General features: G+C 43.1%; 1 protein-coding gene across 1 annotated transcript in view; it reads right to left on the bottom strand.

Moving 5' to 3' along the window:
* Window positions 1-12384: 12384 nt before the first annotated feature.
* LOC144893754 (uncharacterized) overlaps window positions 12385-27835 on the bottom strand; it is a 44192-nt gene continuing 28741 nt past the window's right edge. The window contains exons 3-4 of the mRNA XM_078785148.1: window positions 24078-24128; window positions 12385-14438 (exon numbers count right to left, since the gene is read on the bottom strand). Coding sequence (XP_078641274.1) covers window positions 12667-14271 — 1605 coding nt within the window. The 5' untranslated portion in view covers window positions 14272-14438; window positions 24078-24128 and the 3' untranslated portion in view covers window positions 12385-12666. The remainder of the gene's footprint in view (window positions 14439-24077; window positions 24129-27835) is intronic.

A 27835-nucleotide genomic window follows, 5' to 3' on the forward strand; every position in this document is an offset into this window, starting at 1 on the left:
CAAAGACAAGAGAGACAGCATAGAAAGGTGGGCACTTAAACACGGTCTTATCTTATTCCCGACAGACCACAGATAAACGGGACAAAACTGACTCACACGGGGATTGATGGCAAGGAGGGGCAGGTCTTCGATGGCTCAAGGTGCACTCTTGGCTCAGGGACAGAATCGACCCGGTCCGGTCCAGAGATGCGGGAGGTCTCTCTCAGCGTCAGCGTTAGAAGGTGACGTTCTTTCTCCAAGCTGGGGGCGCATCTCTTCTCACGTCCGGTAAGTGGCTGCGCATATCCGGCGGGGAGTGACACGCCCTCGGCTCGTTAGCTCCGCCCCAGATGGAATCGGCCCGCCGCTTCTCACTGGCTGCGGGGGGTTACCGGGCTCCGCCCCTGACGAGGAGCTGACAGCCAGCCCCTTCGTGGTAACCCCGTGGAGCGCATGGGCAATGGCGGCTAACCAAGCCGGAGTGAGGACGCACACTCCCCGCGCCGTGCCGCGCCGCCCCCCTCTGTTGTTGTAGTTGTTGTTGTAGTTGTTGTTGTTGTTGTTGTTTCATGGGGAAGATGGGAGGATGCGGAGATGAGGTTGGGGGGAGGTATTGGGAGGTCCTAAACTCACTACTGGTGCCATACAATCACATTCTGGTGCAACGAAGAGTCAGAATTAATGGAAACGAGTCCTTAACTGACATAGACTAAGAATAACTAGCAAGATGTCCGAAAGTTGTCTACGTGAGATGCGGTGGACCTGGGTACGACATTTAATGGGGGAAAAAGGGGAAGGTCGGTTCTACAGAGTATTGTTTACAGACAATGGGACTAGGGAATGGGGGATTGGGGATAGTTGGGGAGTATTGGGGAAATAGGGGAATATTTACAAACGGATATGGAGGCCAAATCCCATATCCGCAACAATATGAAGCAAGAATACAAATGAATTATTTACGAGACCATCTTTTATCATATGGAAACAAAATGCTCAAAATCATCGCCAATAGTTCTAATTCAGAAATGTACTGAAATAATTTATGGACAGTGAAGGCTTCTTACAATGGATTTACTGATTGTAAATGGTCCCTTCTGGCAAAGTACTTCACAAGTTCAAATATAGTCTTACTAAAGACATGTTGTATGTGCTGTGCTTGAGGAAAAATATCAGCTACAGAGAAGTACATACTTTTTCTAGTCCAACAACACCTCTGACTGTATTACCTTCCATTTCTGGACTTGAGACACTGGGTGCAGTACGACTGTGATCATTGGTGGCTGCTAAAGTTGAGTTAACACTCAGTTCAGGAGAAAGGACCCGAGTAGATGCCCGTAATGGATTCGCTGATGCTGGATGTAGGCGAGTGGATGATGCTGGGGTAATAAGAGATGAAGTATGTAGAATGGCAATGAGTAAGTCTGTTTTGTTTTATGAATTAAATCATTGTTTCTTCACATTTTTCCTTTTTATTTTTGGTCCACATGTCAATATGAAAAAAAAAAAATGTATGTAATAATGCAATCTGCAAGCAAACAATGTAATCATAAAATTCACAGTATCCATCAGGTACTTTTTGCTTTTTTATTAAATAAACTCAATTTTTTTTAATGAACTGTCCTGCTGAAAGAGACTACTAGAGAAATTATAAATTACCTTCCATTTCTGTCACATGGGAAGCCGCCGAACTACAACCAGGTCTCACCGCTGAAGACTGGTCAACATTCTGTCCAGCAGATGGGACACAAGATGGTTGTGTGGAAGCATTTGATGCCGAAGAAGCAGTATGTTTGGTTGATGCTGAGGGAACATTTGTGGCTGGCATTAGTTGAACAGGCTTCCACTGAGGTACATACTTCCTGTTCTTGCACTTTCTGGAGTTGGCCAGGCACTTGGAACAATAACAGGAGAGATTTCTCATTTCAATAACTCCTTTGCCGACTGTTCTAACGGCCTGAATTTTACGTGTCCCCTTTACAGTCTTCACCTTCCGAAGTCCTCTTTCTCTGTTTATGTCCTCCTTCGACGTGAAGATGAATGTCCGCTTCATTTCCTGGCAGCAGTTGGCACTCTCCTTAGTCAAGTTCTTCTGACAGAATGAGAGGAAGGTCTGGGCATTTGACACAACTGTCTCTTCTGCCATCACAGCCCAAGACACTGCAGACTTCACTACTCCCCCTTCACCATCTGATTCAGACTTTCCATGTCCTGATCCAAAGCAGTTCCTCTCGACAAGACAGGAGAGGTCTTCCTGGGCATATGACACATCAGCAAAAGGAATAGCCGATTTATATTATGCACAGCACCCATCAGTAAACTGGATGTACTTCCTTATCTTCAGTTGGCGAACTTCAAGGAGATGCTTATTGATGTCTTTCATGAACTGAGCTACCACGTGGGAGTCGTGGCATCTGTCATCAGAGACAATGTGTATTGCTTCTTTCACAATGGTTTTATGAGGACATTCATAGAAGGCGACTACTGGATGCAGAGTAACTTGCTCTTGACTCCAGTGTGCACTTTGGACCTCTCTTTGGAACCCACATGTGAAGTTTTGTGAATAGTCCATCACCAATACAACCGAGTCCTTAGGAGGGGATTTTGACACTTTGTTGTATTGCTGCTGCTGCCACTCAGCTACAAAAAGATGTGAACTAAATGTTTCTAGTTCTGTATACAGTTCCTCCATTAACATGTTCACTGACCCTTTCTTCACTACTCTGGTTTTCCTGGAGAGTTTAAAACTTGGGTTGTGCACACTTTCCCACCGTGCCCATTCTACTTCTACTGTTGGGTCAGCTACAAGTGGTGACAGTCGTTTCTTCATTAAGCATACACCACATTTGCTGCATGTGCGCTGAATGCATTTGATGTTATTGAACTTCTCTCCTTCTTGCTTCGGACACAGTGTATACATGCTTGCATCAAAGACGTCTTTCACCTTGACCTCTGGCCTTCCGAGCTTGTTAGCAAGATTGTTGATTGAATCAAGCTTGAGTTTCATATTTTCACACTACTCGCACAGACATTGTTCACGTCTGCGTTTATTTCGGGTCAGGATGTGTCGAGGTCTCAGACTCACAAACATTGTGAATCCAACCTTTACATCTTTGTGTTGTTTCTTCCACATTGCAAATGCAGACCTCAAAGTCCGATTCATGATTCGTTTTGCAATATGAGTTTTCTTACTTACATCCTTCTTGTTTGGCAACTGGGTGGACACCTCTTCATAGAAATGTTTGAGTGAGTCTTTGACTCTTGTTGGCAGAGCATCACTCCGTGTCTTTATTTTCCATTCATCTCCTTGACGTTGAGCACATCTCGAGAAAAACCTTCGTTCCAATCCCAGTGATGAACAGAAACCTCTGCGAAGAACACCATACTTCCCACGAATTTGCTGGGCAAGTTTCATTGTAATCTTTCTTTTCAGTCCTTTGTCAATGCCTTTGATTGTATCTTTGACTGTCTGTAATGTCTCTGCCAATTTACAACTAATGTGGCTGTCATCATTTCTGTCCAACAAACTCATCTTTTGCCTCTTCATGTCTGTCATCTTAACTCTTTGTATATTTTTCCGGGCCCTGTCCTTCTCCCTGACTCGTCTTTTCTTCTGCGAGGACAGTTTTGCTCTATACCTCCTTTGCTTGAGTCTCCAGTATTCTCTCTTCTCTTCAACTTTCTTGTGCTCTGCTCTTGTAATTTTCTGTTTCTTCTTTTCAGCAGTACGTATTTCTTGCTCCTTCTCATTGTTCTTCCTTGCTCTGTAATTCCTCATCCTCAGTTTGCTGAGTTCTCTTTCATGCTGTTTTTGCTCTTTTGTTCTCCTACTTCTTCGAATTCTTTCATCTCTCGCCCTGTCGGCTTTGTACGCTTTCCAGCCTGCCTCATTTTGTTTCAACCTGTCACGATATGCTTGTACGTATTTTTTTGATGATCCATTTTGTTTGTGGTCAGTGGCACGTCTCTCCCTTAATCTCTCGGTAAAAGGAAATTTGATTATAACCCTTTGAGCTTCCCTTTCCCTTTTCCGACCACTCTCTAGTCTTTTCATCTGCAAAATAAGACAAACACAAAAATGTCTTTGAAATGTTTTACATATACCGGTAATTATAAATACAAATAAAATAATTCTAATAATGAAAACCTTGTAACTCAAGTTTTGCTTTATTAATGAAGTTGTGAAACAATTATAACTTGAAGATGAGACTGTCAACAGTCATCGGCAGAGGTTTGATTCATAATTTAAAATCTAACATTTCCACCCAAACTCTTCTCTGTATTAGGTGATGATGGAATTGTCATAGGGCGTACTAAATGTTGATTACCCAGGGCAGGCCATACCAAGTCCAAGTTTCAGGTTTGTCTTTGCGGTTTATCATTAGTAGATGACGTCTACATTCATGAAGAAGTTTATATAGACTAATCAACTAGAGAAATTGGACTGCATTGTAGTCAATGTGTATACCTGCCCTTCCATCATTAACTCCATACCTACTACAAATGTGGTCAATAGCCAGCAGTATGACCACATACACGAATCTAACGTCACTTTACGCCGCGCCGACGGTATAGTCGCCACGCATGATTATTATTAAACATTTGTTACCTTCTTACTATCGACTACAAAATTGAAATGTGAATCCTTGTGGTAAATCCTTGCTCCATTCTGTTAATAAATCCACCTTAATTTATAATTTTTCAAGTAGAAATTACTCCATAAACAATCTTTTTCGCCACTCTCGTCGCGAATTTACGGTAACACTGTTTGGTCGCCACATGATAAATTGTGTCCAGACTGCACATGAAAGTCTACTAGTGGGACCACAATATTGACAATACATGCGTGATTTCACAAGAACTGTCATAAAAATAGTGACAAAAAACTAAACACACGTGAATTGCTATGAAAACTGACAAAATCAATATTACGATTTTGCCGTAATTTTCACGAATATACAGACTCTGCATTTAATATGGAATATTTTTTTTTCTTGACGGGTTTACTTTCTTAACTCAGTATATCAATCTGGTGAGTTTCTTTTACACTTTGGTGATTAATTTGTTAAAAGAACCATGTCACTGAGTGTCTGTCGCAGCAAGAAGTCAACAACAGGATTATATCACAGGTGGCGTGGCAAAATGTACGGACAGGTGCATTTGACGATTGGCTTCACAGTCGGGTATACAAGGGTTGTTGCGTTCTGTATTAGTGGAAAACAACTGCTGCACGTCTCCAAAAGTTATTGCCGCTTCCTCTGGAGATGGTCCGTCAACTCGACAATGCTGTTTGTCATGGAGTGGTGGCTGTACGAAATTACGGCATGAAAGAGCGTGCTATTGCTTGGCAGTATGGCATCAATCAAGGTCAGGTGTCAAAGATCCTGAAACGAAATGCTCAGAGGGGTGTCCCTACTCCAATACCGAGGCCAGGACGTCCCCGCAGAACCACAAGGAGGGATGATCGCCAGCTGCACCGGTTAGTCCGCAACAGCCGTACCAAGTCAGCTAATCGGCTTAGGGCTGAGTGGCAGCAACTGACAAATGTGCCTGTATCCAGAAGGCTAGTCAACCAACGACTGGTTCAAGCAGGCTATCGTGCCATGCGTCCCCTGAGAAAGCCATGCCTGACCAGACAACACCGCCAGCGCCGATTGCAGTGGGCCAGAGAGCACCGTCAATGGCAGCCAGGACACTGGAATCACGTGATCTTCAGTGACGAGTCTAGATTTCTGGTCTATCGTCAAGATGTCCGCGTCCGAGTGCGCAGACAAGTGCATGAAGCCTACAACAAAGGTTGTATAGTGCCAAGAGTCCAAGCTGGAGGTGGTGGGGTGACCGTTTGGGCTGCTTTTCATGCAGGGGGCAAAACTGACCTGGTTGTTCTGAATGGAAACCTGAACCAGTTCAAGTACAGGGCCATTCTGGAAGAAACATTGGTTCCATTTGCTCGTGCAGCCTTTCGAGGAAACTTTGTCTTCCAAGATGACAATGCACGGCCTCATCGTGCTTGCATGATCCAACACTTTCTTGCTGACCTTGGTGTAGAGCATATGGAGTGGCCTGCCATGTCCCCGGATATGAATCCGATAGAGAACTTGTGGGCAGAATTAACGCGTCAAATCGACCACTTGGACCAGCAGCCGACCTCTGTGCGTGAATTGCAGCAGACTATTGTCACTGCATGGCAAGCGATTCCTGTCCAAACCTTGGCAAATCTCGTGAACAGCATGCCTCAACGTGTACGTGCTCTCCTGAATGCTCGTGGGGGTTACACGAAGTACTGAACTGTAATTTTACTGTACGTAATCCCAGTCGTAATTTAACTTTTGTTTTTGTTTAAAATTTTTTTGCCTAATGTGCAAAATAAAGAGATACTTCTGGAAAACGTACAGAAGTTTAACACAGTACTGTCCATGAATTGAGTTCGATATCAGTTTACATCACTTTCAAGGATCAATTTATTTGTTTCGAAATGTCAAATGTGGTTTTTGTTTCTTTTAAAGGTCACATTAACAAAATCTAGAATAATTTCAACATAATTCCAATGAACTTTTGGTTCTAAGACATCTTGAAAAGTAAGTTCACCCCCACAAAAAAAATATTCCATATTAAATGCCAAGTCTGTATATATGTAAAATATAAACTGCATTATACCTTGGAAACTACCAAAGGACCGAAGAACAGCTCTGTGCTCTACCGAAGAACAACTCTACTGAAGCGAAGAAGAGCTCCGAGACTTCATCACGTCATCTGATTAGCTAGTGTGTGAATTCGGTAGTACGCTCGTCCAATGAAAACCAATGAAAACCTCCTACAATATCCCGAACTGTCGCTATGTCACTGCCACATACACGGAATCCCATTGGATAGCAAAGACGACTGAAATCATCACTGGCCAATAACAAATTACATTACTTAATTGAGTGCACGCTCAGCCAGCAAAAAAAAAAAAAAAAAAAACCTTTAGAGGCCATTTTTCCCCGCAAGCGGGGGTTGGCCTTTTTCGGGAACCGTGGTAGTTGTTGTTTTTCGGTCCCCTTTTTGAAGCAATGTTTTACGGCCGGATGCCCTTCCTGACGCCAACCCTTTTTGCCGCCTTTAACGACAAGCAGGGAATTACCAGTGAACTGGTACTCAATTAGCCGACCTCGGAAGGATGACAGGCTGAGTCAACCCCCCTGGCGTTAATTCAGCGATCGACCGGGTTTCGAACCCAGGATCCTAGGATCCTAAGCTGACACCCTAGCCGCTAGCCCAACACCAGGGTTCACGCTCAGCCAGCAGACGGCAAGAAATTAAACCGAGCCCTCGTGGGCGCGCGTCTTGGCACGTAACAATACACGGACACGCCTGTTCCGTTAAACCAATGAAAACCTCCTACAATATCCCGAACTGTCGCTATGTCAATGCCACATACACGGAATCCCATTGGATAGCAAAGACGACTGAAATCATCACTGGCCAATAACAAATTACGTTACTTAATTGAGTGCACGCTCAGCCAGCAAAAAAAAAACAAAAAAAAAAACACCTTTAGAGGCCATTTTTCCCCGCAAGCGGGGGTTGGCCTTTTTCGGGAACCGTGGTAGTTGTTGTTTTTCGGTCCCCCTTTTGAAGCAATGTTTTACGGCCGGATGCCCTTCCTGACGCCAACCCTTTTTGCCGCCTTTAACGACAAGCAGGGAATTACCAGTGAACTGGTACTCAATTAGCCGACCTCGGAAGGATGACAGGCTGAGTCAACCCCCCTGGCGTTAATTCAGCGATCGACCGGGTTTCGAACCCAGGATCCTAGGATCCTAAGCTGACACCCTAGCCGCTAGCCCAACACCAGGGTTCACGCTCAGCCAGCAGACGGCAAGAAATTAAACCGAGCCCTCGTGGGCGCGCGTCTTGGCACGTAACAATACACGGACACGCCTGTTCCGTCGTCCGTTACGTGGCAAGATTACCGATGCGGTGAGGATCCGTCTCTTTTCGTAGTATGGGTAGGGATTTTTTAAATGAGATGTAGTGAATTTGGGAATGCAGCATATTTATCGTGGTTGAAGAGGACTGGTATGAAACGAGAGCAATGTTTTTGGATGTTTTTACCACTTCCCATTTTAATTTAGGCCATCAATAAAACTCAGTAACATTACTCACGTAATTGCTTACCCATGTAACACATTGGACAGATCGTAGTGCCGAGATTCCCATGGAACTAGCGATTGTTTTGTGATGCTGGTAGTGGGTAAGCGAGGTCTGCTAAGAAACCGTGTTTCAATGGATTGTGCAGCGGTGCTCACCATGCTTACCGATTTGGGAATGACATGATATTACCCACGTAACAATTTGACGGACAACATACTTACGAATTAGTAACATTTTATTCATTAGTATTTACAAAGTAGGCCTTATTTGACATTTGTGAACGGAAGGTATAAGCACCCCTGCATATTTTGTTGCAAGCATAAAATGTGTACATCTTCTGACTATTTTAAACTCTGCTGTCTTACTCACGCAATATTTTGACGGACATGCGTTACGTGGGTAATGAAGTTTTGCGGTCTCTCCAAAAAAAACTATGAAACAGAAATAGATTGAACTCTAACTGAATTGAAAGAACTGACCGTAGTGTTCAACAATAATTAAATAATTATCACCCAGATTTCAAACAGGGCCAACCTGAGAGACATGAACATGATGTACAATACAACAGTACACAAAAAGTGCTTTCTGTATCACACTCTTTCATACAATACACTCCCACAAATGAAATGAGGCACTACTCGGCGATGATTTTATTTCCATTATAACTTTATTACATGTGCTCTCAAACAGAATTTAGCTCACATTCTTCGACCAACATATCCAGTCAAGAATACACTTCAAAGTAGGGTCCGTCAAAATGACCATTTATTGTGTAAATAGCCATATGTATACGCAACTATAATCGGGATAACAACACACAGGATGAATGATTAAACGTTATTTTCAAACCTAAATAAAATGGATGATTTTTTACCCGTTTGGGAAAGTAAGATAAAATTTAATAATCATAAGAACCTCCCAAATTCATTAAGATGTCTAATAGTTGGTTCAAGCAGATGTGGGAAAACCTGTTTGCTTTTAAAGATGCTCCTTACTGCAGATTTTTTAGATTATGAAAATGTAATAATTTTCACAAAATCAAGTTTTCAACCAGAGTATCAACTACTATCACAAGGGTCTTCAAAAAGGGTCATATATCACAAGGGTCTTTTAATGCGGGTCTTCAAAAAGAAGATATAATCGGGTTATTTAAGCTTCAACACAAACTAAATGAGCACAACATTGAAGATGTAATACAACTATTTTGTGATACTCCACAAAAATGTAAAAAGAAATCAAAACCCACATGACCTATAACCATAACTTGTATTCTCAGTGATAATACGGATGATATACCTTTACCCCAAGATTTAGATGGAACAAAAAAGAACCTCGTTATCTTTGACGATTGTGTTAATGAGAGAAACCAAACGGTTATGGACAGCTACTATACAAGGGGCCGACATTCTTCTTGTAATTGTATTTATCTCAGTCAATCATACTTTCAACTCCCTTGTCGCTCAATAACAAACAATGCTTTTACTTTTATTTTATTCAAACTAAATTCAATAGATATAAATAAATTTTAGAGAGATAATTGTTCTACATTATGTAGTAAAAAGGAATTTGAGGGTGTTATGAAACATAAGGTTGGAAAATATAACTATACTGTTGTTAAAGAAGAAGATATAATAACCAATAATTTTTTGGTTTAAATAAAATGAACGCCGAAGAACGAGCAAGAAAATTTAAGGAATATAATCAATTACTTTCAAAAGTTGTTGAACAACGGGAAGAGATAAAGAAGAAACGAAGACAGAAACTATCGGGTGAAGAAATATTTGAAAGAAAACAAGAGAAGTTTTTTTAAACCTCTTTTAAAATCTGCCAAACAAAAGGCGATTTCGTTTCAAGTTCCTGCGGTAGAATATACCCCCAAAGAAAATCAAGCATGGCATGATTTCAATCAAACAACGGATCAAGAACTTAAACGTATAGAAGCATCAAAATCATTCCAACGCCTTGGGGAGACAAATAAACTTTCTAATTATGTTATGAAAACTCTTCAAAAGAATGAATATTTAATGGGTACAAAATCTGAAGATTTTTACCATCTGTAAATTCAAACCATATTCAGGTGCAATTCAATTATATTAGGTTTGGGGGGGTGGGGAGGGGGGAATGGGGGTGCGTATTGAGCAAAGTTTGATATGGAAGTGACCTTCAGAATTACGGTTTTACCATCAGAACATTTACCTTCATCATCTCGACTTTATGAATCATTTGTCTAACTCTAAACAAAGATTTCTTCTCCAATACATTTGATGCCTATTGTAGACCTTGGAGAATTTCCCACGGTCAAAAGGAATGTTCTCGAGTGTTGAAAATGCAGACTCAGTGCCAAATTCAAGCAGAATGATAGGGACTTGGATTCGGTGATATTTGGTTCCACTTCTTGGTTCATGAACGGTTCGGAGAAAATAAGCTTCTCTCTGATGACAAAGTATTCCGGTAATTCGTTAATCATCAAGTATCCACCTTGGGAAAAAACTGATTGGTACAAATCTGTTCCATGTTGAACGCTGCGGTCAACATCAGCTGTAGTCTGAGGAATGTCAGGTGATCCCATATTCCGAGACCACATCTTCAGTTAAATACACATCAGTACATGTTTTTTTTTTTTAAACGATCGCTTTTGACGGGAGAGGAGAGGTTTGTGGGAGGCGCCGGGTGCCCCTGATATTACCAACCTTAAATCTAGGTTTTCTCAGCTCAATCTCTTTTTTTTCATATCCTCATTAGCAAAGAGACCCACGGAAATTGCACCTCCTGTTCAGTGAAGGATCACGTTTCAGGGAACAAGTTGTGAAGTTTTGTTGTTTCCATGTTTGTTATAAATCTTCGTCAGTTCTTTTGTATCACTTCAACAATGGCACAATGTCGGTGCTCTTCACCTTCCAGTTTTTTTTTTACTTCATTTTTCAGATTCTGGTACTTGGTCATTTTCCTAATTTCCACGTTATTGTTTTGGCTAAATTTGGCAAAAATTTGGCAAGTTATTTGGCTAAAGTCACTGGGAACTGACACCTCTTATGGCATCCTTTTTGGATGCGAGTCCCACATACGGTTGCAATACTTCGTTGTGATGACAATTGAAAATTTTCGTCATATGTCGGTCTGTCTCGTTTGTTTATTTGGTTGGCTGTGAGCATGACAACTCACGAACGCTTTCAGCTATCTTCGTCAAACTATACCAGGGGATTCCAAAGGACAAAAGTGAGGCTGTCAATTTTTTTGACTATATAGGTCAAAGGTCAAGTTCAAAGGTCAAGGTTTTCTCATTTGTTTGTCCGGGCGACATCTCCAGCCATCCTTTGAGGTAGGAAGCTGAAATTTGGTCACAATAGTGAACAAGTGCTTTCACAAAAAATTATATTTTTCTTTTTTGATGAATCAATTACTTAGTTTTTAACAATTTATCAAGTACTTATTTATTTCCTTGCTCATCTGGACAATATCTGAGGAACCTTTTGAGGTAAGGAGTTGATATTTGGACATGACTGACCAATTGATGTGGCTACAAAGGGTATTTTTGATTTATTGATTAATCAATTAATTGATTGATTATTTAGCTTTTCGATAAATGACTTCATTTATTTCCAAAAAGTTACAGATTCGGATGAATCAGTGGATGTTTTGGTATGCTATTGGTCAATTGATTAAGAAATCAATTATTTTATGATTATCTTACTATAATTCACCAAATGTCCGTCTGTCTGTTCGAAGGTACCGTAAAAACTGCTGAACCGATCGCAAAGATATTTTGGGTGGGTAATCCTGGGACCCCTGGGAGTAAAATAGGCTATTTAGTTTTCCCAATTTCAGCTTTGGTCTCCAGCATTCTCAGGTTTGGACTCCCGCATAACATTCACGTTCGCATAACGTTCATTGTGACGATGTTCTCATTGTGATGATGTTGTGACGATGTATGTGTTCATGGTAGTATTTGACGTGACGGTGATAACGTGATTTCGTAATGTTTTTTGTTTCGTAATCCTTTAATGAACGTTTAATGTTTAATGAACATTTAATGCCCTTCGATGTCCGGGGCCGCACGCGCGCTACACTGGACGGGCCAGTGTGTACCTTGCCCTTCGCCGTCAGGCTCGGGTAAACCGCTGAGCCCCATCCGTGATGGGGACTCGGGCTTGAGACAGTGACCCACGAACGAGGAATTCCCAGTAAGCGCGAGTCCATCAGCTCGCGTTGATTAAGTCCCTGCCCTTCGTACACACCGCCCGTCGCCGCACAAACATCACAATGAAACACAATCACAATTCACATATTCGTGCAATTCGAATAAATACGAATAAATAAATTCGAATTCGAATATTCGAATAATAATTCGAATATTTTCGTCACAATGACGGAAAGCCTCATTAACGAAAACTTCCAAGGAAGCATTCACATTCACAAAATTTCTGCCTTCAATTTCTGATATTTTGCCTTTTCATTTCGGCTTCCCAATTGAAGCCCCGCCAGTAGGGCGGGTACCGTTGCTAGTTTATTGAATTCCACAATTAATCAATTAATCAATCAATTATTATTGATACTCTAAATTATTGTTATACGTGTCCGTTCTATATCGTTATACACCGCCTGACGTCCTTTCTTGTTTTCTATGTTGTGAATATCAATCTCTTTGGTGTGAATCCTAAAGTGTTTCTTCAAATGATGCAACTGTGAAAAGGTCTTTTTGCAAAACGTGCACATATTGGGCTTCTCTCCAGTGTGAATTCTAATGTGCCGTTTCAAACTACTCACACGTGAAAATGCCTTTTTGCAAAACGTGCACAGAAAGGGCTTCTCTCCAGTGTGAATTCTAATGTGCCGTTTCAAACTACTCACACGTGAAAATGCCTTTTTGCAAACGGTGCAATTGTGGGGCTTTTCTCCTCTATGGCTTCTGATGTGAGATGTCAAACGAGATGATCCTGAAAAGGCCTTGGTACAGATTGTGCATTTGTAATGCCTTTCTCTGGTGTGAATTCTAATATGAGAATGGACAGTGCTTGACCGTGTGAATGTTTTGTTGCAGAATGTGCACTTGTGCTGCCTCTCTGCACTTGTATGGATTCGAATGTGCTGTTTCAAACTACTCATACGTGAAAATGCCTTTTTGCAAACGGTGCAATTGTAGGGTTTTTCTCCTGTATGGCTTCTGATGTGAGATGTCAAACCAGATGATACTGAAAAGGCCTTGGTACAGATTGTGCATTTGTAAGGTCTTTCTCCGGTATGAATTCTAATATGAGAATGGACAGTGCTCGACCGTGTGAATGTCTTGTTGCAGAATGTGCACTTGTGCTGCCTCTCTGCACTTGTATGGATCCTAATGTGCCGTTTCAAACGACCTGCATGTACAAATGCCTTTTTGCAAATTGTGCAATTGTAGGGTTTTTCTCCTGTATGGCTTCTGATGTGAGATGTCAAATGAGATGATTCCGAAAAAGACTTGGTACAGATTGTGCACTTGCAAGGACTCTCTCTAGTATGAACTTTAATGTGAGAATGCAAATTGACTGACCGTGTGAATGTCTTGGAACAGCTTGTGCATTTGTAAGGCTTCTCTCCTGTATGAGTTCTAAGATGACAACGCAAATTGCTTGACCACGTGAATGTCTTGTTACAGATTGTGCACTTGTGAAGCCTCTCTCCGGTATGAACTCTCATGTGAGAAAGCAAATTGCTGGGCCTCTTGAATGTCTTATTGCAGATTGTGCACATGCAAGGCTTTTCTCTGGAATGAACTCTTATATGAGATTGCAAATTGCTTGACTGCGTGAATGCCCTGTTACAGATTGTGCACTTGTGCGGCTTCTCTCCTGTGTGAATTCGAAGATGAGAATGCAAATGGTGTGGCCATGCAAATGTCTTGTTACAGATTGTACACTTGTGCGGCTTCTCTCCTGTGTGGATTCTAAGATGACAATGCAAATTGCTTGACTGCGTGAATGTCTTGTTACAAACTGTGCACTTGTAAGGCCTCTTTCCTGCGTGAATATGCATGTGGCTTTTCAAAAGACTTGATTTTGAAAATGATGTGTGGCAAAATTTGCACTTGGAGGGATTTTCCACCAGGCATATTTTCAGATTCCCTTGCAAACACTTTGATGTATGGGATGTCTTCCTACCAACCCTGAATTGTTCTCCATTCATACTCAACTTATCAACATAACCAGTTCTCGTGTGATAAAAGCTGCGTTTAGGTTTCTTGTTGCATGGTTGCTGGTCCTGCTTTTCTGTGTGAAGTCTGACTTGGACATTAGGACTGCAGCCTGGAACACTTGTGTCAGAATTCTTCTGAGCATGTTCAGGTTGACTGCCTGAGAAGGGGGCATGGGGGGGGGGGGGGGGAGGCATAAACAGATCACACACATAAATGACTTTGTTTAATAAACGGTTATTCAAAGTTTTAACACAAATTATCTTTATTAAAAATTTTAAAAAGGGAAAAAATTTTTTTCTTATAAATACAATATGTGGATAGTTACAAAGTTTGATATCTTGAATGCCCAACATTTCTTAAATAATCTGATTTTTTTGATAAATACAGAGGTTTGATGCAATTAAAGAAAATTTTGATGCTCCATCCATTGAGTGGCCCTGAATGGATTTCTCTCATCTCCCCTTCCTGTTCAGGCTGGAGTTCCCCAAGGCAGTGTTCTGGGTCCTGTGCTTTTTCTGGTCTTCATCAATGATCTCTCTGACTCTCTGGAAAATCCTCTCTATCTCTTTACTGATGACTCCACTCTCTGCCGCTCCATATCTCAACCCTCAGATCGGTAGGCAGCAGCCTCTTCACTCTCTACAGACCTGGACAAAATCACAGACTGGTCAAACAAGTGGAACATGTCTTTCAATCCTGACAAATCTCACACTCTCACTCTGTCTCTTCGAAGAGACCGTCTGGACAACCCTCCCATCTACTTTCTGAACAATCCTCTTGAAGAAGTTCTGTCACTCAAGCTTTTGGGTCTCACTATCTACCATGATCTTTCCTGGGAAAACCACATTTCCAATCTGGCCTCCAAAGCCAGTCATTGACTGGGCATCCTCCATCGTGTGAAATCCTTTCTGGGCACTTCTGAGCTCCTCACCACATACAAAGCTTTCATCCACAGCTCAATGGAATACTGTTCTCCCCTCTGGGCCGGTGCTCCTGCCTCACACCTAGCTCGGCTTCACGAGGTTTAAACCAAAGCATTCAAAATCATTGGAATCTCCCGCGATGAAGCTGATTGTGAGGGCCTTTCTCTCTCTCACCACAGGCAGGTTGGTGGTCTTTCTGTCTTCTTCCGACTCCTCTCCGGGCTTGCTCCCCCTGCTATGTCTGTGCTCTGTCTCCCAAAAATTCCTGCACAATGCACAAGATCTGCCAGCAACCCTCTTATTGTGAAACTACCAAAATCAAGACTCTCTGCTCACCTTCACTCCTTCATTCCTCTTTTCTCCCACCTCTGGGACAAACCCCCTCACTCTCTTCAATCACTCTCCTCCCTCCAGGTCTTTAAAACAGCTGTTCACCACCATCTCTTATCTTCCCCCATCCAAAACCTTGATCTTTTCTACCCCAGTTAAAACGCCCCAATTCCACCTCTTTCAATCCCCAACTTCTTTCCTGAAATTCCTAGAAGTGTTCATTTGCTTTATACCCCTCCCTCCTCCCCAGCCCTCCCCCTTCCACAGATCTACCGACATCCCTGGTCTCTTCTGTTGTTGTGCTTGTGTGCTTTCCTCTCTCTCCCCCTCTTGTCTCCCGCTCCCTTCATTGTATGTTTTATGTGTCTGTGCATGTTTTCATGTTCAATGTGTTTGCTCTTACACGAGCCTCGATTCTGTATACAAAAAAACCCCCAAAAAAACAATGAATGACAGGTTAAAATGGATGGTCAAAGTTCAGGTTAAATATCTTCTCTAAACAACAGTTCCAATTATGTCTGTCATGGCATAATCATAATAGCAAATAAATTAATTATAAAATATTTCCATAAATCAGTGTGGTCTTTGAAAGAACTGCAACATAATTTTAAGCATTGCCAGCATTGTCTGACCACATAAATAAAAATCTCAAAATTATTAATGTTCTCAAGATGTGGTTATTTCCCTTGCTGAACAAGACCATTCTTTGGATGTAATTTGACAGTGTTGATGTTCTTTTGCCGTATTTCAACAATGAGCAGCCACAGAAAGGTGGCAAATTGTTCATCAACAGAAAGCAGCATCAACAGAAAGCAGGGATTGTTCTGCAAATTGATTATTCTGGTTCAGAGTCAGATGTGTCACAGTCTAATGTGGAAGCGGTTCGGTGATTTGCACAGAACATGCCTTCTTCTCCATCTTCCAGAGCTTCACATACACAGGCTGAAGTCCATGGCTGCTCATTGTCTGAGCAGGAGCATTTCACTGCACATGCATCAGGTTGGCAGTCACATTATAGGTCATTCAGCAGCTCTGGTTCAGCTTATTACTGGCTCATCATTTGTGGCTGGAGACCAGCACCATTAGCTTATCATATCACCATCAGAGTCCTGTTGAAGCTGGCAAATTTGGCATGGGTACATTTGCTTGCCTCCATTCAATTAGCTGATAAAAAGAGCAGAGAAGGTGAAGATGGAAGGCATCTTCAGTTGGAGGAAGCCTCATCCCTCGAATATTTCCTTGCCTGCCTTTTCGCAACACAGGTTATTCAGTGAGGTGCAGCCTGCCTTTCCATACATAGCTCCCACAAACTTCATGGCAGACATCTCAACCTCTTTGGAGAAGTAGTTCTGGGAACCAAGAAACTCACAAGGCTGAAACCGATTGGCATTCCGCAAATTAAGCCTATCGGCAGTGTTTTCCAACGCTCACAGAAAGAGCCGATATTATCACACCCTGACGAGCAGTAGACTGGCAACAAGAGTTTTGCTGCTCAAAGTTGAGTGCAAAGATGCTGTCTCTTCTGCTGTCTCAACAATGGACGGAGGTCCTCAATGCCAAACAGGAAATCAGAGCTGTCTCCCTTGACATATCACGTGCCTTCGATACGGTCTGGCACCCAGCTCTGCTCACCAAACTCTCCTCCTATGGTATCCATGGAAATCTCCATGCATGGCTTGCGGACTTCCTCTCTGGTTGTAGTCAACGTGTGGCCCTGAATGGATTTCTCTCATCTCCCCTTCCTGTTCAGGCTGGAGTTCCCCAAGGCAGTGTGCTGGGCCCTGTGCTTTTTCTGGTCTTTATCAATGATCTCTCCGACTCTCTGGAAAATCCTCTCTATCTCTTTGCTGATGACTCCACTCTCTGCCGCTCCATTCCTCTTCCCTCAGATTGGCAGTCTGCAGCCTCCTCACTCTCTGAAGACCTGGACAAAATCACAGACTGGTCAAACAAGTGGAACATGTCTTTCAATCCTGACAAATCTCACACTCTTACTATGTCTCTCCGAAAAGATCGACTGGACAACCCTCCCATCTACTTTCTCAACAATCGTCTCCAAGAAGTTCTGTCGCTCAAGCTTTTGGGTCTCACTATCTGCCATGATCTTTCTTGGGAAAACCACATTTCCAAGCTGGCCTCCAAAGCCACTCGCCGACTGGGCATCCTCCGTCGTGCGAAGTCCTTCCTAGGCACACCTGAGCTCCTCACCACATACAAGGCTTTCATCCGCAGCTCAATGGAATACTGTTCTCCCCTATGGGCTGGTGCTCCTGCCTCACACCTAGCTCGGCTTCACGCTGTTGAAACCAAAGCTTTCAGAATCATTGGAATCTCCCGCGATGAAGCTATCTCTGAGGGCCTTTCACTCACTCACCGCAGGCAGGTAGGTGGTCTTTCTGTCTTCTACCGACTCCTCTCCGGCCTTGCTCCCCCAGCTCTCTCTGTGCTCTGTCCCCCAAATATTCCTACAGGTCGCACAAGATCTGCCAGCAACCCTCTGATGGTTAAACTGCCGAAATCTCAGCTCTCTGCTCACCTTCACTCTTTCATTCCTCTTTTCTCCCGCCTCTGGAACAAACTCCCACACTCCCTTCAATCCCACTCCTCCCTCCAGGTCTTTAAAACAGCTGTTCACCACCATCTCTTATCTTCCCCCATCCAAAACCTTGATCTTTTCTACCCCCACTAATTCACCCCAGATCCACCTTGTTTGAAATTCCAACTTCTTTCCTGGAAGTCCTGGCCGTGTCCATATGTTTTAGACCTCTCCCACGCCCCCTTCCCATGCCCCCCCCCAAAGCCCTTTCCCTCCCACAGATCTGTCGATGTCTCCATGTCTCTCGGTCCCTGCTCTCAAATGTTGTGTTTGTGTCCTTCCCCTCTCTCCCCATCTTGTCTACCGCTCCCGATGTTATTTGTTTTATGTGTCGGTTCGTCTTTCTGTGTGATTAATGTTCCCTCTTTCACGAGCCTCGATCTTGTATACGAAAAAAAAAAAAAAAAAGATGGCATGATGGGTCATTTGTGTGCATTTCCCATCACGCCCTGTCAAGAATTTGACTGATTTTGCATTTATTGCAGGACGGCCCACTCTTTGCACAGGCCTGGCCCTTAAATACTGTTGTCCATGAACTTGTTAAAGATGATGCGTTTCTGCTTGACATCATCAACTGGTGTGACTCTGCAGTTGTGCATGATATGGCCAATAAAACAATCAGCCATGTCTCTGAAACCTATCTTCACCAGGGTCACTGTGGTACAACAACAACAACAGCAGGCATTTTAAAGGCCATTTTCCCTGCTCAAGTGGGGGTTAGCCTTGTGGTCCCCATGACAATCTTCTCCATTTTGCCCTATTTTCTACATCTCCCCTTGTTAACCCCCTTGCCCGCATTTCTTCTTCCACCACCTTTAGCCAAGACTTTCTCGGTCTTCCCCGTCCTCTACTTCCTTCTACATTCATTTCCATCACTCTTCTCAACCAGTCACTTTCTTCCTTCCTCAACACATGACCAAACCATATCAATCTGTTTCTCTTCACAGCATCCATCACAGGCTCTATTCCCATCATCTTTCACAATTCATCATTTGTCTTCCTCTCTCTCAACGATACTCCACACATCCACCGAACCATTCGCATTTCCACCCTTTCCAGCCTTCGTTGCTGCTCGACGTTCATTACCCATGTCTCACTCCCATAAATCATAACACTTCTCACACATGCAGCGTACACCTTTCCCTTCAGCTTCAACGACACTCCCTCCTCGTTAGCACGTCACTCAGTTCCCAAAACTTCTTCCATGCACATCTCACTCCAGCAACCGTTGCTGAGTCTGATCCACCTTCTCCATTCAGCATGTCTCAAAATGCAGGTAGCAAAATGTTTTCACACCTTCCAGCTTCACGCCGTCTCCAAGATCCAACTCAACATTTCCTCCATCTGCAGCTCCCTCTGTGCACACCTTACACTTGAATGTAGCTGCCACACTGGTTAATGACCCTCTCCGGCCACTACATTTTTGATGAACCCACTCAGCACACATCCTGCACACAGCACACGGCCACTTCCCAGTTCTTTCCACCTTACCACATGCTTTACCACTTGCCATCACCTTCGTTTTTCCGATATTCACCTTCAGACCTTTTGTCTCCATACATTCATTCCACTTGTTAATCTTCTCCTTCAGTCCATCCATACTTTCCGCAACCAACACCAGATCATCTGCATACAACAACTCCCACGGTAAACCCTCCTTTACGTTCTGAGCCAGCACCTCCATCACAGCTACAAATAGTAGTGGACTTAGTACCGACCCCTGATGCACTCCCACCTTCACCTCAAACTCACCCCTGTTCCCGTTCTTCGTCCTTACAGCTGTGCGCGTTCTCTCGTACATTGCCATCACTACTCTGATCAACCATTCCTCCACTCCTAACTTCCTCAATGCCCATGTCACTATTTTGCGTGGAACCCTATTGAATGCTTTCTCCAGATCAACAAACCCAAGAAACAACTTCTTCCTCTTCTCCATGTACTTCTCCTGCAACTGCCTTACAATAAAAAGCGCATCTGTCGTTCCTCTTCCTGGCATAAATCCAAACTGCATTTTGTCGTTCTTCACTTTCTTCCTTGTCCTCCTCTCTTTATAACTGTATCGCTCGATACGAGCCACAGTCCAGAGGGTCACCTTTCCCCTTGTATAGAGGGACGAGGGTACCCAGTTCCCAATCCACTGGAATGCGGCCTTCTTTCACCACCAGATTACAGATCTCTGTCATTCTCTTCACACCCCAACTTCCCGCTGCCTTCAACATATCTCCCACAACATATCAACTTCCTTCTCAGTTATCTTCTCTGCCGGTCCTAAAACTGGGTTGCTCTCGATGTTGCCGTGCTATTCATTCTCTGCATTCAACAGCATTTCAATATATCTTTTCCATCTTCCTTTAATTCTATCTGGGTCCACAACGATTTGTCCCACTTCATCCTTCAAGCAACTCACCCCCATCACATCACACCTCTCTTTCGCTATCTGCTTTGCAATCCTGAATACCGCTCTCGGACCCTCTTCCGAATCCAAGCGTTCTCCAAACATTTTCCGACATGCCTCCTGTGCCTTTGCTACCTCTTTCTTTGCAGCCTTCTTGGCTGCCTTAGAACTCTCATGCCTTATAACTTACAACAAAAGGTCATGTAACTTTTATGCTCTGCCTTTTTTGCACCAGTACCTTTCACCTTCTGCCACTCCTTGAACTTCTTCCTCTTCTCATCAATCCTCTTTCCAACTTCATCATCCCACCACCATGTTTCCGAGTTCCTATGTCGTCCTTTCGTCCATCCACATACCTCACCAACGGCTCCCAACAGACTATCTTTCATTGACATCCAAACACTTTCAAGCTCAACCACATCATCCTCTATCATACTCAGCCTCTCTTTTAATGCCTCCCTCACTGTCACCTCTTTCAACCTCCACACCTTCATTCTCAGTTGGTACTTCACCCGCCGAGCTCTCTTCGCACCTTTCACCCTTATGTCACAGACAACCAAGTGGTGCTGTGAAACAGCCTCCTCCCCAGGGATCACCTTTGTGACCCAGAAGTGCCCCCTATCTCGCATACACACCATCAGGTAGTCAACAGTTGTTGTCGACCCACCTGACGTGTATGTAACAAGCTCATTATCCTCTTTCTGGAACTGAGTATTACAAATCAACAAACCAGCTCCATCAGCAAACTCCAAAATCCTTTCACCTTCTCCATTTCTCACACCATATCCGTAACACCCATGAACTCCCTCACAACCATCCATACTCTTTCGCACATGTCCATTTAGGTCTCCTCCTACCACAACAACTTCCTCATCTTTCACGTTTTCCATCAGCTTCTCTATCGCACACCAGAACTTGTCCTTCTCTTCATCGCTCCGACCAACCTGCGGAGCATATCCCAATATGACGTTCACCAAGAGCTTTCCAATCATCATTTTCACCATCATCAACCTTTCACTCACTCTCGTCACACTCACCACACTGTCTACAAACTCCTCAGAAAACAGGACACCAACACCATGCACGCCTTCCGGGCACCCTTGCCACACAAACGTGTATTTCTGTCCCGGCCTACCCTTCACCATTCTCACACCACTTCCCTTCCATCTCGTCTCCTGCACACAACATATGTCCACTCTTCTTCTGACCAATCCTTCCACCACTTCTCCTGATCTCCCTGTAATTGTTTCTACATTCCATGTCCCAAACCTCAGAAACCGATCTCCACGTGGGTCATCAGAGGTTTCGTCGTCATAAATGGAGTGATTTCCACCCTTGCTTTGATCGGGGTCCCCACCTTGATTTTTGACGAGAGGGAGTGAGGTCCCACAGCGTACTTCGGGCTGTACCCTGCCTATTTGCAATTGTAATCGTCATGGTTCCCTTTTTGAGGCAATGTTTTTTTTATGGCCGGATGCCCTTCCTGACGCCAACCCTTTTGGTCGCCTCTTACGACACGCAAGGATACGGTGTACCTATTCTAAGCATGGGGTACAACCGGGGGTGTCACTGTGGTCGGAGGTCAAAAATATCTGTATGATTTCATGTCCAAAGATAATAGACTTGGTCTTGATTTTTGATCTTGTGATGGCATCTTAGAGACTCTCCTTGGGAAGTTTTTCGTCCTTATGTTTAACCCTTTGAGTACGGGATTTTTGTTTTGATAAAAATACCCCCGGTATGGGATTAATTTGGCATTTTGGTACGGGAATGCAACCACATACTGACGATCTATTTATAGGTATCGTCGATGACGTGTAGTTACGTCATCTGTACACAAAAGTTTTTCGCGGGTTGCGGCACTGGATGTCATCCGTACTCAAAGGGTTAAGAAAGCGTTCAGTAATGAATGCTGTGGCCATAATGGTTCCCTTGGTCAAAGAATTACACATGCTTTCCTCTGCCATTAGTGATGCAACTACTCCAGTTACAAACTTCACTGGCCTTGTTGATGACTCTGCAGAAAGTTTAAATGGATCTATGTATGACCCATCTAACGTGTGTCATTACCTCTTCCGCCAAAGATGGATGGAGGTTGTTTTCACCCCTGTCTGTCTGTTTGTCTGTCTGCCAATAAGATATCTCAAAAAATTGTGGACGGATTTGGACAAAAGTTGGTGTATTGGCTGGGTATGTGACACGGACAAAAGGAATGGATTTCGGTGAAGATCTGCAAGCGGCTCCTGGAATTTTAAATGTGATTATTGCCCATTGGGTGATCGGGCCAAAAACAATATATAGCACAATATTTCAAAAAGTTGTGTGCAAGTTATGACAAAACTTGGGGGATGAGTTGGTTAGGTGACAAGAACAAGCCGATTCGAATTGGGTTCAGGTCCGAATCCAGATCCGGCCTATCAGTTGGATACAAAACGTAAACTGTTCAGCCTGGCGGAGGTATTTGCTCTCCACTGAGTGCCGTTCTAGTTATATTTGCATTCAGCCCGGATTCGTAACATTTATTTATTCATTGTTACATAAAACTGCATTAGGCTTGGTCAAACCAATGATGCCTCCAGTCCCCCTCAACGATTTGTTTTTTTATTGCTTCCAATGTGTAATCCATCCAAACATCATCGAGCCTTCCTTGTGACCGTTTCGCAACAAAGTTCCCCTGTTCAAATCCTGTCACAGCATCATTTGGAAGCATATTCATTGTCAGAAGTGCAACTGGAAGGAAACGAAAGTAATTTGTACAGTTGGCTGCAAAGAGAATAGGCAGAAATTGGTGCTCAGGAAGACCTTTTGTGGATACATCACTTTGAGAAGGAAGTCATCCCAAACTCTAAAGGTTTGTTTAGGTTAATCTTAAGGTTAATCCAACCAGGATATTCTATTTTTTTTTTTTTTTATTAATTTTCTGAAATTTTTAGAATTGTTTTTCACTTGAAAGTTGTTACGTTACGATGTGTAAATAAAGGTGGAAAAAGGCTGATTTGATGTATTTTAATTCCAGGCTATAAGGCAACAAAAGGTGAACATTTTGAAAGGGGATGTAGACTTTCTATCGGCACTGTAAATTGCTGAGGGATGGGGAAGGGGGGTAGAAAGAAGAATTTCCTCAAAATGCCATCACCTCCCGCATTGTCATCAAGCATTTTCTCCTAAAGTACGTGCAGGGCATCAGTCGGAACCACATTTGAAAATGCAATGCTACTGGTTTGGGTACCTTGAAAAATGTAGCCATTTTCAGGCCCCTGCTGCTCCATTATTGGGAGGGGATGGGATGGAAACGGGTGACGTTGAGGCCACAGCCACAAAACTATTTTAAATTTAGTTTGGCGATATCACCATTTTTAATGGTCATAAAAGACAAGTCGGGGATGTTCAACAGGAGGTCCCATTTGGTGTATGTGTCAAGTGTGGTGGCAATTGCCCCATTAGTTTGGGCGTGATTAGTGTCACACACACGGACACGCAATCACTTTTATTAATTAGATGAGCAAGTGTGAACCATAACAAGGATAAAAATAAAAGGAAAGCAACTATTACCTGCATTGTCCACGGCATCCCAATCAAGTTGTTCAATCTTCACAAAGGAAACTGAAAAAAATACAGCAAATTGGTGTAAAGTTAAAACGCAAATAAATATTCCATGCATAAACAAAAAGCAAATAAAAAGTGTGGAAAATATCCAGATAGCACACCGATGTTGGGCCATAGATCGGCATGAAATTGAAAATTGGTGAAAATGAAAAATAATTGCAAATGAAAAGCTGAAATGTTTTGAGTCAATAAGTATTCAGACCCTTTGCTATGGCACTCCAAATTGAGCTCAGGTGCATCCAATTTCCTTTGATCATCCTTGAGACATCTCCACAACTTGATTTGAGTCCACCTGTGGCCAATTCGATTAATTGGACATGATTTAGGAAGAAACTCACCTTTTTATACAAGATCCCGCAGTTGACAGGGCATGCCAGAGCAGAAACTCCACCAGAAAGACCAAGGAACTGTCTGTAGAACTCCGAGATAGAATTGTGGGAAGATGTAGATCTGAGGAAGGTTATAAAACAATTTCTAGTGTTGGAAGTTCCCAAGAGCACAGTGAGCTCCATCATTAGGAAATAGAAAGAATATGGAACTACTCAGACTCTTTCTAGAGCTGGCCACCCAACTAAACAGAGCAACCGAGTAAGAAAGACCTTGGTCCAGAGATCCTGTGTGGAGATGGGAGAAACTTCCAGAAGGACAACCATCACTGCAACACTCCACCGATCTGGGCTTTATGGCAGAGTGGCCAGACGGAAGCCAAACAGTTCAATCTTGGTTTCATTAGACCACAGAATCTTGTTTCTCACAGTCTGAGAGTCCTTTAGGTGCTTTTTTTGCAAACTCCAAGTGGGCTTTCATGTCTTTCACTGAGGAAAGGCTTCCGTCTGGCCACTCTGCCATAAAGCCCAGATCGGTGGAGTGTTGGTGATGGCTGTCCTTCTGGAAGTTTCTCCCATCTCCACACAGGATCTCTGGAGCTCAGCCAGAGTGACCATCGGGTTCTTGGTCACCTCTCTTACCAAGGCCCTTCTCCCCCGATTACTCAGTTTGGCCAGGCGGCCAGCTCCAGGAAGAGTCCTGGTTGCTCCAAACTTCTTCCATTTAAGAATTATGGAGGCCACTGTGCTCTTGGGAACCTTCAATGCAGCAGATATTTTTTTGTAGGCTTCCCCAGATCTGTGCCTCGACACATTCCTGTCTCTGAGCTCTGCAGGCAGTTCCTTCGACCTCATGGCTTGGTTTTTGCTCTGATATGCATTGTCAGCTGTGAGACCTTATATAGACAGGTGTGTGTCTTTCCAAATCATGTCCAATCAATTGAATTTACCACAGGTGGACTCCAACCAAGGTGTAGAAACATCTCAAATATGATCAAGAGAAATGGGAGGCACCTGAGCAAAATTTCCAGTGTCATAGCAAAGGGTATGAATACTTATGTCAATGTGATATTTCAGGTTTTTCTTTTTAATAAATCTGCAAAACTTTCTAAAATCCTGTTTTCTCTTTGTCATTATGGGGTATTGAGTGTCGATTGATGAGGGAAAAAATGAATTTAAACGATTTCAGCATAAGGCTGCAACATAACAAAATGTGAAAAAAGTGAAGGGGTCTGAATACTTTCTGAATGCACTGTAAAGATTAAAATACATTTATTTATTTATAGTGGGGCAGATAGGCAAACCAATTGTGCATTTTATGACTAAAGCATGAAAGTTTCAGCATATAATCGACATTCCCCAAGGATTTATTTCAGACGTGGAGGCAATTTGTTTCTGACCTCTGGTGACCTTGAGAGGTCATTGACCTCAGCATCGCATTTTTCCAGTTTTTGCCCCATCACCCTTCATTATAATCACGTATATCTTTGCCAAAATTGCATTTTTGTTCTAATAAAGATGTTTACCTACCATACCAAGTGTTTGTGTTGAATTCCAGGTGTAAAGAACACCTTAAAACTGCCCCCCCCCCCCCCGATGAGATCAAATAAATTATTAATGAAATTTCACTCATTAAACATGTTTGCATTTCGTATTGCTGCATAAAAATTGATAAAGACTTGTTAAATATACACCAACAATGTGGTATGTTCTTGTGCATTACAGGATAATCCCTCTGCAGGCCTCAGCTAGCTCCTGGTACTCTCTGGTCTGCACTCTTCAGAACTGTCGTGGTGGTGGAAAACCTATAGAACCCTCGACTTAGACACTTGGACGCCTTCCATTCTTACCATTCTTTTCTGCTTCTGGTGTCTGCTTCTTTATCACCATGTCAAAACGCAACAGCATACAATAACATTCGAGATGATTGTGTGCTTCCAACTTTGTGGCAACAATTTGGGGAAGGCCCTTTCCTGTTTCAGCATGGCAATGCCCCCGTGCACAAAGCGAGGTCCATACAGAAATAGTTTGTCGAGATCGGTGTGGAAGAACTTGACTGGCCTGCACAGAGCCCTGACCTCAACCCCATCGAACACCTTTGGGATGAATTGGAATGCAGACTGCGGGCCAGGCCCAATCGCCCAAACATCAGTGCCCGTCCTCACTAATGCTCTTGTGGCTGAATGGAAGCAAATCCCTGCAGCAATGTTCCAACATCTAGTGGAAAGCCTTCCCAGAAGAGTGGAGGCTGTTATAGCAGCAAAGGGGGAACTAACTCCATATTAATGCCCATGATTTTGGAATGAGATGTTCGATGTTCGGGTGTCCACATACTTTTGGTCATGTAGTGTACCATATAACGGGGCCTTTTCTATGCCCCGAGCATTTTACCCCAGAATGTCCCTTCTTTTCGAAAGTTTGCCACATGGTACATACCATATAAAGGGGCCTTTTCTCAGCCCCTGACACTTTTTCCAAGAATACCTATGATGTATTCTTGGGGTCAAACCCCCGCACAGACCACCTTAGACCTTGATTTTTAATGCCGTGACCAAACATTGGTAAATCATGGCTGAAGAAGGTTGTTAGTGCAGCGGCATAGCAAAAATTTAAGAAGAATTGTGCATTTTGTGATGGAAGCACCAAATTTGGCACAATGATAGAATGTTATATTTAGAACATTTTCAGATATGGAACCACTTTGAAATTCACCCAAGGTCGCCGCCATATTGGATTTCAAAATGGCGGCTTTAAAAATCTGTAACCCTTAGGGGGGGTGGTGGAAACAAATCCTACAGGCACAATTATTGCCCCATTCACCCTATATCTTTTCTAACATCAGTAGACACATTACAGCGGCGATTCTGAGCTCAAGGGAACATCTAGGGGTCTGGGGAGTGAAAAATTTGAAAATTTCGGCCAAAAATACCCCTAAAAGAGGTCATTTGGTGTCAAATTTCAGGGGGGGTCGTGTATTGTCCTGTAGATAAAACATGCTGGTCCGTTGATTAACCCCTAATTAAACGACTTTTTTGTTTGTTTGCTCCATCCAGGTTTCAATCATGTCGAAGCAGTTCAAGTTAGTTCATGTTACCAAGCATGTAACTTCAACGCCAAAGACGCCACTGGACTGGGAACTCTGTGTTCTGTGTCAAGTTGATATAGGAGAGTCCCTACAGTGTCCTGCTGTCACGAAAAGAACTGATGCAGGTGCTGGATACAAGACACTTGAAGACAATCTATCAGCATTCAATAAACTAGGCAAGCTGCCACAAGACGTGGACTTGCAACGACTGGATGAAGGCCAAGGGATAGCTGCCACTCTAGCTGCCCACCAAGCCAAGTGGCACAAGTCATGCAGGGTGAAATATAACACTA

The sequence above is a fragment of the Myxine glutinosa genome, chromosome 1 (genome assembly GCF_964187855.1).
Source record: "Myxine glutinosa chromosome 1, kmMyxGlut1.1, whole genome shotgun sequence".
Taxonomy (NCBI): domain Eukaryota; kingdom Metazoa; phylum Chordata; class Myxini; order Myxiniformes; family Myxinidae; genus Myxine; species Myxine glutinosa.